The 13,691-nt window shown below is 44.7% G+C and overlaps 1 protein-coding gene across 8 annotated transcripts in view; it reads left to right on the top strand.

Moving 5' to 3' along the window:
* Positions 1–13,691, top strand: part of UNC13B (unc-13 homolog B) — a 224,666-nt gene that overhangs the window by 166,486 nt on the left and 44,489 nt on the right. For 2 of the 8 annotated variants that reach the window (XM_060199234.1, XM_060199233.1), the window contains exon 2: positions 5,860–8,341. The exons of the other annotated variants lie outside the window; for them this stretch is intronic. In XM_060199234.1, coding sequence (XP_060055217.1) covers positions 6,073–8,341 — 2,269 coding nt within the window. In that variant the 5' untranslated portion in view covers positions 5,860–6,072. The remainder of the gene's footprint in view (positions 1–5,859; positions 8,342–13,691) is intronic. 8 annotated transcript variants of the gene reach the window in all.

Genomic DNA, 13,691 nt, shown 5'->3' with positions numbered 1-13,691 from the left:
AACACCTTTTTATCCATGCTTGGCACTGTTCTAGGTGTTGGGATGCCATAGTGAACAAAACAGAGCCACTCACATTCTACAAGAGGACATGGTAGAGGAACACAGAAGAAACAAACATAATCTGTCCAGTTGGGTGATGACAGGCAGCAGAGTAAGGGCAGAGATTTTTTGGGGGGTGGTGGTGGTGGGGTGATGGAATGGAATGTAGGTTTCTATATGTGTCTCCTTTAGTCTATTCATAAGAGCTATGAGCACAGGCCCTCCTCCCCTCTACACCCCCTGCCCCCCACTACACTGGAGTTTTGCAGGCCTAGAGATAGAACTTGACTCTGAATACAAGGAAAAATGGGTGCAAAAGGCAGGGTATGAGGATCAGGGGTGGAGAAACTTCTAAGAATTCTGCTAGACTGACCGAATGGAACTTTTCTGCTGAAGGTAGGCCAGGACTGGGGGTAAGGGATTTGGTAGGACGAGGAATTTGATCAGATATATAGGGGGTAGGGGATTCACTAAACTGACCAAGCAGAATTCTTGCTAAAATTGGATTTAAAAAGAACTGGGGTCTGAGAATTAGTCAGAAAGTGGACTCAGAAGAGGCTGACTCACATTTGGTCCAAGAGGGTCTTTATCATGAGTATCAGATTCTGGTGTGTATTTTTTTTTCAATGTGGTACCAGGACCTCATGCATGTACAACACCATTATCCTAGCCATTTAAAAAAACTGTTATTTATAAAATGGAAATATTGACAAGACTATAGGATAAGAAGGGTAAAATTCCACACAGTTCCCAGCACCAGAACTCTGTGTCCCATCCCCTCCCTTGAAAGCTTTCCTATTCTTTATTCCTCTAGGAATATTGACCCAAGATCATTATGGGGTGCAGAAGGTGGAAGGTCTCCTAGCCAGTTTTTTTTTTTTAAATTATTTACAAAATAGAGTAATACAAGAAAGGGAGAAACAGAGAGAAGAGACAGACACCATAGCACCATTCCATCATCTATCATGTGCCAGGTAGTGCCAGAATTCAAATAGGGCCTTGAGCATGGTAAGATGCATCCTTCTTCTTGATTGAGGGCTTAAGAGGCCAGCCCACCTGATGTTAAGTCCTCCCTCATGCTACTGTTCCCCACTGTACCTTACTCAAGGTTCTGTCTCCCTTCTTAGACATGATGCTTGAAGTTTTCTTTCCTTATGTATATCTAACTGATACTTCTCTTTAATTTTTGTTTTCTTTTCTTACTTTTCCATAGAGGTAGGTAAAGAGGCAGAGAGAGAGAGAGAGAGAGAGAGAGAGATGGAGAGAGAGACAGAGAAAGACACCAAAGCTTTCTTCAGTGTGGTGGGAGTCAGGCTCGAACTCAGGTTACACACATAGCAAAGCATCACACGATCCAAGTAAGCTATTCATCTGGCCTTGTGTATCTAGCTTCTGACAGCAAATGGATGCCTCTTACTATTGGTGAGGAAGGGAGGCAAGGAACTGCGGTGCCAGAATAAATTTATTACCTAGAGCATTCCCTACTCCCTTTGGCTAATCTCTCTTCATACCTTGTGCCTCTGATCCTTTTCTCTGACAAGATACTCTGTAAGAATTGATTTTTCGGGGGAGTCAGGTGGTAGCGCAGCGGGTTAAGCGCAGGTGGTGCAAAGCACAAGAACTGGCCTAAGGATCCTGGTATGAGCCCCTGGCTCCCCACCTGCAGGGGAGTCGCTTCACAGGTGGTGCAGGTGTCTATCTTTCTCTCCCCCTCTCTGTCTTCCCCTCCTCTCTCCATTTCTCTCTGTCCTATCCAACAATGACATCATCAACAACAACAACAACAACAACAATAATAACTACAATAACAAAACAAGGGCAACAGAAGGCAATAAATAAATAAATAAATAAAATACTTTTAAAAATTGATTTTTCTCCCAAACATTAACATCCTAATAATATATGTACCTCTTGTGACCCTAGACATGCTTTAATCCCACTATTTTTACCTTACAGCATAATAAAGAAAAGACCAGAGAAGATCTTCTTATCTTCACTAAGGGGCAGGGCTCAGAGTTCTTGGCTTTGTCTTCCAGGCAGTTTGCCACAAAGGAAGAGGCTGCCTCACAGTAATGCTCATTCCCAGAGGCCCTCCGGTTGTTTCCTCCAAGCCAAGAGTTAGGCTGGAAGCACTTTTACAAGTAATGGTTACATTCATGGTCACATTTCTCTGTTAAGTCAGAGGGTGGGATCAAAGAGTAAGCCATTTCCAAAGCAGAAGGATTCTCCTCTGGACTTTTTTTTCTTTCTTTCTGTGAACTAATGTGAATGTGGTATGACTGCGGGGATCTGCCCCTGTCATCTGTCTCCACTTTCTGCCATTGAAACTGAACTTGTTTTGAGTCATTCATTTTGTTTTGATGTACTTATTCCCTTTCAAAGACAGATATGCTTTGAAAGAGCTAATTCACTTTTCCCAGTCTTGGGCATTCTTTAGGGAAAAAAAAATTTAAGTTATGGTAATTTTTGAAAATATGTATATGAAATTTGGTGAATTGACTCGAGTGGATAGGCTAGCAGAATAGGGTATAGTGACAACCCCTGCAGGAAACTAGAGGTCAGGTATGAGCTGGGAAAAACCCCCGGGCCTCCTTATCCCCTCCTAACTCAATCATCACTTCTTTAATATGGCTTTTCTTTGCCTGGTTTTACCAAACTGCCGACCATCTTCCTATTTCCCACCCCTGAAAGTCAAACGCTCACTTTTTATTCTGACTTCCATTATACCATGTACCATTTTACATTGCAACTATCTATAGCCCTATCTCTGTCTCCACACCTTAATATCCAAGGGAGCAAAACTGTTTAATATCGTTGGTTGACTTAAAGATCAAACTGTCCTTGTATTTTGACCTCTTTTATTTATTTAAGTTTTATTTATTTTGAGTATTGACAGAGAGATTGAGAGAGAAAAAGGTGATAAAGAAGGAAAGAGATGCTTATGAAGCTTCCTCCCTGCAGTTAGGAACCAGGGGTTTGAACTGGGGTCTTTGTGCGTGGTAATGTGTGCACTTAACCAGGTGTGCCACCACCCAGCCCCTTTATTTCTTACAAAAATTATTTTGTTTTAATGAGAGAGAGAGAGACAGAGAGAGACACAGAGAGACCAGAGCACTGCTCAGCTCTGGTTTATGGTGGTGCTAGGGATTGAACCTGGGATCTCAGAGCCTCAGGCAGGAAAGTCTTTTGCATAATCATTAGACTCCTTTTCTTTCTTTCTTTCTTTTTTTTTTTTTCCTCCAGGGTTATTGCTGGGCTCGGTGCCTGCACCATGAATCCACTGCTCCTGGAGGCCATTTTCCCCCCTTTTTGTTGCCCTAGTTGTTGCAGCCTCGTTGCAGTTATTATTGCTATTCTTGACGTTGCTTTGTTGTTGGATAGGACAGAGAGAAATGGAGAGAGGAGGGGAAGACAGAGAGAGGGGGAGAGAAAGATAGACACCTGCAGACCTGCTTCATCGCCTGTGAAGCGACTCCCCTGCAGGTGGGGAGCCGGGGGCTCAAACCAGGATCCTTACCCCGGTCCCTGCGCTTTGCGCCACGTGCGCTTAACCCACTGCGCCACCGTCCGACCCCCGACTCCTTTTATTTCATTACTACAAACAAGAGATGGTTGTGATGGTTTTGCACTGGGCCTCCTGCCCACAAGTTGTCCTTTTGGCCTGTTCTGATTCCTGGTATTCTGTTGGGTTTTGAGCAAAGCGACTAGTTGCTCTGTGGGCATCACACTGAGCTCTGCCTCTGGCTTCAAAGCCTAGCTATTTGAAAGACTATGTGGCTTTCATGGCTTCAAGGATCTTGTGTCCTTAGGAGGTGATTCTTAAGTTCAGAGTTCATCCAAGGGAAGTGTCTGCCAATTCAGTGGAAAGTTTTGGGGGGATATGTTTATTTTATTTGGAAGGGAGCACTTTTAACCTTGGGCTGGAAGAAGTTGCTATGGCAGCTCTAGTTAGATATTTCCTATTTGTCAGAAATACAGGAAACTGGGCCACTCTGTTTTCAGTCCTTCAGAAGGGTATAGGAAAGAGCATTGGAGACCTAGACCAGATGTGCAAGTTGGGGATCCCAGAGGTATCAGGCTCATGTCCTTAGCAGTGCTCTGATCTTTTTTATTTCTATTTTTTACCAGAGCACCGGTTAGCTCTGGTTTATGGTGGTGTGGTTTGAGGGATTGGACCTGGGATTTTGGAGCTTCAGGCATGAGAGTCTGATAGTATAACCATTATGCTGTCTACCCTCTGCCCTGGGCCACTAGTTTCTGACTCTTGGTTTTTGCCTCGTTATTCCCAGTAAAAGGTGTCAACTCCAACTTTACCTCAAGTCTTCTGACTCATCTTTTTGATCCTTCCTAGTCTGGGGAAGCATGGGACTTTCAGTTCCTAGGCCTACAGACTATAGGACAAGGGTCTTTCCTGAAAATGAATTGCCACAGGAACCATCAGGTTAGGTCCTTCACAGGCAATTTAACTCATTTAGGTTGAGGTGAAGGTTAATGTGAGCACTAGGAAAAGACAAGGAGGTAGGGCCTGAGGGAGGTTAGAAAGTATAGAAGTCGAGATCAAATCTGGGTTACATCTAGGAAATGGGGAGACCAGCTGTGGTTAAAGAACACGAAACCTGTCTCCCATGAGCCCACTGTGCCTCCCCTAGAGGGACCTGGCAGAGCAGGACCGGTTTGACAGTTGCATGCATCTCTGGTCCTCTGCTTGCTGCTCTGATCTTTCGGCTTTGTCACTCTGTTCCTTCTTTACATTTTACAGTTCCCAGTGAAAAGGGAGTGGCTACCCAACCCACATAGATTAAGAGTCATCACCGCCTCTGTTTTACAGCTGTTGATAGCTAAGGGCTTTTTGGATAAGACTGGTGGCAGAGCTGTCTTCACCTTTTTGGAGAGCAGAAAAGCCTTTAGGTTCCTCTATGATAAAACTAACTCCTACCTCTTCCAGGCAGAGTTCTTTCTGATCAGAGGGCTAAAACAAGCCTCTCTTAACCCCAGAGTCAACAGTGAATTGAAGGTGCTTTGAAGGTGGCATTAGATCAGATATTCTGTGGGCTCGGAAGGCGGAACAGATTTATTGATTGGGCCGCACCAAGCCCTTAGGGACTATTAAATGGAGCGCTGAGCCGAGCCTTCTGTATCCCCCAGCTGTGACCCCACAACACATGTGCCTCTGGGCACTTTCTAGGGCCAAATATATAAAATATCATCCAAGTTCTAGAAAGTGAATAGGCTAATTTTTGCCACAATATTCTGTAATTAGGCATACAACTCCCTCCCTCCTAGTTTGAAATATTTGTCATTTCCTTCTCCAGCTGAAAGGTTGTTATCACTAAGCAAAGGGAAAACATGCTGTGCTATGAGCATAGACAAGAGCAGACATTTGAGTAGCTGCATCTTCACCAGAGCCATAAACTCTGGGGTGGGGGGTGGGAGAGAACATATTGTCTTGTCTTACTATATGTGTGATTTGAGCATCTATTTGTGATCTCCCGACTCTGACCTTAGTGCTGAATTTTGTAAAGGTTTTCTTACTCATTGACCTCAACCCCACCTGCTGCCCAGGAATTTGCCTCAGTCTTGATGCCTTTGGCTAACTGTCCAAACCACTCAAATTGGATTGGATTTGATACCAATATTCTGATGTGAAAACCAAGGAGAGAGAAGCAACTACCTGAAACTTCGTAGGCCATAGGAAGGCAGTTCAGAGTTGGCTCCTGTGGCCTTAGAAAATAATACTCTTATTCCAGATTGAAAGCTTGGCTCAGATTAAAATTATCCTGCTGACCTGAGTGTACTGTTTTCCTTTTTCACTAACTTCAGGATAAAAGTCAAGCCAGGATCCAGGGGCCTGTGCTAGGTGTGGAGACCATACATGGAACCTTTCCAGGAAACACTGTGGGCTAAGCCCAAGGCAGCAGCTAGCAATAATTGCTAGAAATATACTGAAAAGAATAGGGCCTTCAAAGACAGCTAACCATCCTTACCAGAAATACGAGGAAGAAGCAGAGAATCCCTCAGACTTGGAGGGAGACAATGAAACGATTATTACAAGAGTCAGAGGAAGAAGTCATGGTCACTTTGGGTCCCTCCTCCCGGCTTTCCCCAGATAAAGCTAAGGCAGAGACAGTGTGTGGCATCAACAACAAGTCCCTGGATCCCTCTGGACCCATACCGGAGGACAGCTCACTGCCCTCTTGCTCTGGGCCCATAGCTCCAGCCATTGGTGGGGAGAAAGATGGGGGCCTGGCCCAGCACTGCAGTTTTGGGCAGCAGATCAACAATCAGTTTTCTCTGAGTTCCACTGTCCATGCTTCTGGGGTTGGCTGTCAGGAGCACTCAGCTGCCAGTGTTCCCACAAGCTCTCAAGAATCCTCAGAAAGAAACCAAGCAAAGCTCCTTTTGTCCACAGGCGTCAGCCAAGGCTGCAGCCGTGGACAGCGAGAGCCTTTGGGGGACGTGGTGGACTATATTGTCAGAGAGCTGCAAGGCATCAGCCGGCTTCAAACTGAGATTGCTGAGCTGCAGCTGCACTTGAGCCAAGTTCAAGGTTCGGTAGATGAAGTTTCTAACTGTGTAGACTCAGTTCTGAGTGAAATAGAAGGCTTGCAGGCGGGCAGCAGCTCCCTGGCCAAGGCATGTGGCAGGAGAAGGACCCACAGAGCCCATGCAGACAGACCCAGTGAGGAAGCCATCTTATATCTGTATGGGCTTCCTGAGCAAGATGGGGAAAACACCGTGGAGCTGGTGCACAGCCTCCTGGCTCAGCACCTCTCTCTTAATGGCATGCAGTGCAACCGGTACATTATAGAGGCTTACAGGGCAGGCAGAGCCGCAGCCCACAGGCCTGCTGTCGTAAAGCTTGCCCACCTTGAGCTTAGAGATTTCATCTTGCAGAATGCTACCTTTTTGAAGAGCAAAGGGATCTGGATTGCCACCCGAGAAGAACCAGCCTGGCCACAGTATGGCAAGGATCGTCCAAAGGAATCTCCATCATCTTTGCAACAACTTCAGGATCATAGTTTAAGTCCTTTAAACCTAGGTAGATCAGCTCTTCAGAAGGAAACAGGGAGCAGCGAGGCCATCACAGGAGCACATCAAATGAACCCTCAGAATCAACATGGAGAACCACAGGCCCCCGAGCAGCAAGTCCTCTGCTTCCTACCCAGGAGCAGTTTAGCAAAGCAGACTGAGGTAACCAAGCCAGGGGATAAAGTGCAAGGAGCACTGGCAACGGCCCGCATTGTCGGTGGCTGTGGTGGTGAACTAACTGAGGAAGCGGCATCTCAGTCCACCCTCCATCGATCTGAGGCGCCTTGCCTAGTATCTATCTCAAAAAAGGAGGATGCTGAGAAATCTGAGGTTTCCACACAGTGCAACCAAGGACTTGAATCCGGTAAAGTAACAAAACCAGAAAACAACCGCAGTGACAAAAGTGAGGCCAGCAACTGCCTATCACTGTCTGACTTGCTAAAGGCACAAGACAAGCTCCTGGACTGTGAAGCGGGGCTGAATATCCTGAGCTCAAAGCAGTTAGAGGATCTTTTGACAGACAAGTCCAGAGGATTTTCAGCTCTGAGCCGTGACAGCATGATGGAAGATATTGTCCTAGGGCCCAGGAATTTCAACGAAATGGTTCCTATTGACTTGAATGAAGAGGAGGAGCGTCCCACTCAGGTTCTTACAGAGGTCTTTGAGAATTCCTCCTGTGGGCTGGGAAGCTCACAGGAGGATGAAGAGATCAAGTTTTATGGCAGCAAATTGGGTCGAGCAATTCATCACTTTCGTTCGGCTCTGCAAGGGGTGTTTCAGAAGCTGGAGCACAGCGGCTCCATCAGCCCAGAGGACCTGGAAAGCAATGAGAGTGGGTCCCAGTCAGGGAACAGTGATAAACTTCTTGGGACAGTGAGTTCAGGGTGCGCCCAAGATATCTCGATGGAGAGTCCTGGGAGTCAGGGGAGTGAGAGCTCGCTCAGCGTGGTCTCTGGGGGACTGGGTACCTCCACACATGGAGACCAAAGCTCTCAGGACCCCAGCAACTTCTCTCTGGCTTCTAACAACTCACCCCTTGAATATTCATCACCAAGTTTTGCTCCGTATCTGGGAAGTGACGCTTGTCCTCGGCCTGAATCTCCCAAGCAAGCAAGACTTAGCCTAGATCAGGTGTGTGCAGAAACCATCTACCTCAACAAATGCATCAGCAATTTTAAAAATGTCCTCCGAGAGAAGAGACTGAGGCAGAAAAAACTCTTGCAAGAGTTAGTGCAGAAGGCAAACCATCTCTCAGTAGAAGACACGAACCCAGGTACTCTGAGTCTATATTTGATGGGTCACAGCTGGCTGGATATGACCAGTAGCTCCATAGCACGAGATCTAGTGTGGTGGTGAGTTTCACAGGTGATAGGGGAGAGCTACAAATTGAATCTGGCTAAATTAACTGAGCACAGATTTTATTTGTTAATTACTCATGATCACTGGGGCTTCACTGCTCTGGGCTGGCACTTTTCAGAGAGAGAGAGACACAGAGTAGGGAAGACACCAGACTGGGGCCTTTCCTCAGGGCCATAGTGCTCCCGTGTGATGGTGTCCCGGGGATGGTCTGTGTGGCAAAGACGGGCAGCTTCCCAGGTGAGCTGTCTCGCTTGTCCTGCTCAGCATAGACTGTGAATGCATCCTATTGGAGTTGGAGTGGAAGACAGCTCTCAAACCACAGGGAAGGAGTTCCTGACCCTGGGAAATTTCTAAAGGGTGGAGGTCGGGGATTAGAAAGCACTTTTTCAAAACTAAAAGCAATGGTGGGGCAGAGGTAGTTTGCTCTGGAGAAGTTTCAGTGTGATCAGTTTTAATGCAGGTGTGTGCTAGGGGGAGGCAGAAATGGAGGCTGAGGCATATTGTTCAGTCACTAGAGAGACTGAGGAAGAATCCTACATTGTAGGGTTTTGTTTTTTTTTTAAACTTCATTTTATATTGCTACCAGGGTTATTGCTGGGGCTCTTTGCCTACACGACAATTTCAGTGTTCCTGGAAGTCATCCACCCCTCCCTCCCCCCTTCCTTCCTTCCTTCCTTCCTTCCTTCCTTCCTTCCTTCCTTCCTTCCTTCCTCCCTCCCTCCCCCTATCCTTCTTTCCTTCCTTCTTTCCTTCCTTCCTTCCTTCCTTCCTTCCTTCCTTCCTTCCTTCCTTCCTTCCTTCCTCCTTAGCTTCCTTCTTTTCCCTCCCTCCCTCCTTTTTGACAGAAGCAGAGAGAAGTTGGGAAGACAGGGAGGATAGGCAGAGGGAGAGAGACAGATAGACACCTGCCCCACTGCTTCACCACTTGTAAAACCTCCTCCCTACAGGAGAAAGGTCTTGAACCTGGGTCCTTGTGCTTGATAATGTGTGTGCTCAACCAGCTGCACTAGCACCCAGCCCCGCTGTTGTAGTTTTTAATGATTCTCCATGGGCTTCTAGGTGAGATAAAAGTGTCATTCCCCGCAAGATACTAGTAGGACTGCTAGTTAGTTCACTAGCAGTGAACTAACACTAGCACTTCTCTTACCCTGAGGGAATTTCCCTTGTCCCGACCCAACTAACCATCTTCCTAAAACTAGAGGACTTGACAACCAGGAACTTAATTTCCATCTTGAAATTGTCTGGGAACTGTGTGCTGTGCTGGCCCTGCCCAGGAGCATGGCTTTGCCTTCCTTCCACAGGCCACGCTTCCTCTCTTCCATTGCCAGCTAAAGGCAGCTCATCTCAGAACTGGGGAAAGGAGCATGGCTTTTAATGACAAGAAATGAGAGAACATTTTCCTAGGCAGTGTGGCGATATGTAGCTTTAAAATTACTTCTCCTAATCAAGATTAAATTTATCCAACGAGCATATGCTGTATTCATCTAGTTTTAAATGTAAATGGGGTTATCCCATTATGCTTGTAACCTGATTAATTTTTCTAAGGCTAAACTAAAATCACGAAGCATATTGTGCTGGCAAAGGTGTGAGGGAACAGGCACTTGTATATTACTGGTGGGATGGGAGTGCAGATCGGTTTAACCTCTAAGGAAGGCAATTGGAAAAATTTATTAGAATTATAAATATCTATACCCTTTGAGCCCCAACACCACTTCCAAGAATATACCCTGCAGGTATATTTTCACATTTGGAGGGGACATATGTACAAAGCTATTTCTGAAGCATTGTTTTCAGTAGCAAATATTGAAAGCAACTGAAGTGTTCATTAAGAGAGGCTGGCTAAATAACTGACTGGCACATCCAAACCATGGAATGCAGTTCCATGTGGCTATAAAAAGAATGAGGTAGCTCTTAAATGAAGTGGAAAGATACCTAAGATATATTGGCAAGTTAAAAAAAAAAGAATACCACATATATGATAATTTTGTATTAAGAGAGGAATGAGGCTGGGGATAGATCACTCTGTGATAGATCACATGCTTCACATGTATGAAAGAGAGAAAGAGAGAAAGATACATAACCCTAAATACACGAACCCATATTATCTGTTCACATATGTAGTTTCTAACAAAAACATAAAATATATATAATCATGGGGATTGTGAGGGTAGTCTAAGGTGAAAAACTAATGAGTTGGGAAGGAATTTTTTTTTTCCAATTTTTAGCTGATTGTAACAATACTTTAGCACACTAATTTATAAATGACTAGGGGTTTAGACTTCTACTTTTTAGAAGTTTGAACCATATTAGTATAATACCAGGTTATAAAATTAAAGAAAAATTATTACAATTATGTCAAAAGTTCCTAGAAATGATCCTTATATAAAAAGTCTGTTGGAGGAGGGGGGAATGGAGGGTGGGTAGATAGCATAATGGTTATGCAAAAAGACTCTCATGCCTGAAGTTCCAAAATTCCAGATTCAATCTCCTGCATCACCATAAGCTAGACCCTGAGCAATGCTCTGCTTAAAAAAAAAAAAGAGGGGGGCAGGTGGTGGCACACCCAGGTAAGCATACAAGGACCCTCTCAAGGGTCCAGTTTGAGCCCCTCACTCCCTACTTTCAGCAAGGATGAGTCACAAGTGATAAAGCAGGTCTGCAGGTGTCTTATCTTTCTCTCCCTCTCTATCTCCCTCTCCCCTCTCAGTTTCACTGTCCTATTCAATAAAATGAAGAAGGGGGAAAAAAAAAAAGAAAAAAATGGCCACTATCAATAGTGGATTTGTAGTGCAGGCATCGAGCCCCAGTGCTAACCCTGGAGGATACATGAATAAAAAGTCTAGACTCCTTCACTTGTCCATTGAAGGCATAGCATTTGGTCTGTACTGTACATTTCCAGACTTATCTTCATTATCTCATTAGACTCTACCCAACAGGAAACGCTGCTGTCTCACAGTTTTCCTTGCACTTTCTGTTCTCAACATTCACACACACATGCCTCCTTCTAGCCCAAGGTGCTATGCTCACCACCACAGCCTACTAAGATGAGCACATTCCTTAACGTACAACCCAAAACCATCCTCTCCTCCTGGAAAGTTATCTGTAATTCCACAGCTGTATGAAATTGTGTGCGTTAATTTTGTTTTGTTTTGTTTTTAAACCAGAACAGTGCTCAGCTCTGGCTTATGATGGTACCAGGTATTGAACCTGGATCTATTGGTGCCTCAGGCATGAAAATCTGTTGCACTATCACTGGTACTATCTCTCTGGCCCTATAATTTAACTTTTTTGAGGAACTGCAAGATTTTTCAGTGTGTCTGCACCATAAATTCTTCACATCCTTGCCAACACTTGCTAATGTCTTTATTATAGCCATCCTGAATATTGTGAATGATACCTTGTAAGGCAGTGCGCTCTAGGGAGGGTATATTTACTGTGTACAAAAAAGCCTGAATTTGAGCCTCCTGCCACACAGAAACATCACACAGAGGGGAAGCTCTGTAGGTGTTGCAGTGGTGCTGTGGCACATTTCCCTGTCTGTCTATCATCTATCTGTGATCGTGGGGATGTGGAGGGGAGTCCACTGGGAGGAATGGAATCAAACGTCTGAATTCAAAGCCCTGGGGGAGGGAGAGGAGAGAGAGAGAGAGAGAGAGAGATTTGAAGTTTTATTTAAAAGACTTCCTATGATAAAATATATATAACTTAAATTTATCATGTGAAGCCATTTAAAATTCATTGACATTGTTGTTCAACCACTACCATCATCTAATTTCCAGAGCTTTTATTTCTCTAATTGTAGTTATAGTTAGTACATATTAAACACTAACTTTTGTTCTCCCATACCCCTCCCCACCCCCAGCCACTGGCAATCACCATTCTACTTCTGTCTCTATAAATGTGACTATACTAAGTACCCCATGTAGGCGAACTACATAGTATTGCCCCTTTGTGACTGGCTTCCTTCACTTGACATAATGCCTTCAGGGTTCACCTATCAGGATCTTCTCCTTTTAATTAATTAATTAGTGAGAGAGAATCAGAGTATCACTTTGATATGTGTGCTCTTCCAGGGGCTAAAGTTGGGAACTTTATCTTTGCAAGCCTTGTATTCTACCATTGCAAACTTTCCCAACTGCCAACTTTTCCTTCCTATTTTATGGCTGAAAAATATTCCAGTAGGCTCCCCACCTGCAGCGGGGTCACTTCACAGACAGTGAAGCAGGTCTGCAGGTGTCTTATCTTTCTCGTCCCCCTCTCTATCTTACCCTCCTCTCTTGATTTCTCTCTGTCCTATCCAACAATGACAATAAAAGCAACAGTACTAATAACGACAACGATGAACAGCAAGGAAAACAAAATGGAAAAAAATGGCCTCCAGGAGCGGTGGATTTGTAGTACAGGCACCAAGCCCCAGCGATAACCCTGGAGGCAAAAAAGAAAAAGAAAAAATTATCCTTTCCCCATTAGTGATTTTAGTGCTCTTGTCTAAAAGCAGCTGGTTATAAATATGAGTTTATTTCTTGATTCTGAATTCTAATTTTCAAAAAACATTTTTATTTATTGGATAGAGATGAAAATAGCGAGGGGGAGAGACAGAGAAATACCTATAGCCCTGCTTCACCACTTGCAAAGCTTTCCTCCTGCAGGGAAGAACCAGCGCCTTGAACCTGGGCCCGTGTGCACTGTAATGTATGTGCTTAATCAGGTGCACCACCATCTGGCCCCTAATATATATATCTTTATTACTTTTTGGTTTTTTTGAATTATCTTATCACTTAATTCAAAAGCTATTATTATTTTTTGGGGGGTAGAGACAAAGAATTTGGGCGGGAAGGGGAAGATAGAGAGGGGGAGCAAGACGCCTGCAGCAGTGCTTTTACTGCTCATGAAGCTTCCCCCCTGCAGGTGGAGACTGGGGGCTTGAACCTGGATCCTTGAACACTGTAATGTATGCACTGAACCAGGTGCACCACCACCTGGCCCCTCACTTAATTTTTAGAAAAGCAATTTCACATTAACCTGTAGTATTATGCAACTGTAAGAGTGAGGTTTCATTTGTACGACTCATTGCATCTACCTTCAGAGTTCCTGTGCCAGACAGAGGGAACCCTCCACTTCCCCCTCAACTCTGCCTCCTCCCCTCCAATAACCACCATAGTTTTCAGAGTTTGAGTCCATTTGATTATTATTTTTTGCAAGATTGTTTTCAGGCTGTTGGTCTCAAGTGACACGACATCTTTCTTATAGGCAAATATAGATGC

The sequence above is a fragment of the Erinaceus europaeus genome, chromosome 10 (assembly GCF_950295315.1).
Source record: "Erinaceus europaeus chromosome 10, mEriEur2.1, whole genome shotgun sequence".
Classification (NCBI taxonomy): Eukaryota; Metazoa; Chordata; class Mammalia; order Eulipotyphla; family Erinaceidae; genus Erinaceus; species Erinaceus europaeus.
The sequence above is the reverse complement of the archived record's forward strand: the minus strand, read 5'-3'. Positions and strand labels throughout refer to the sequence as shown.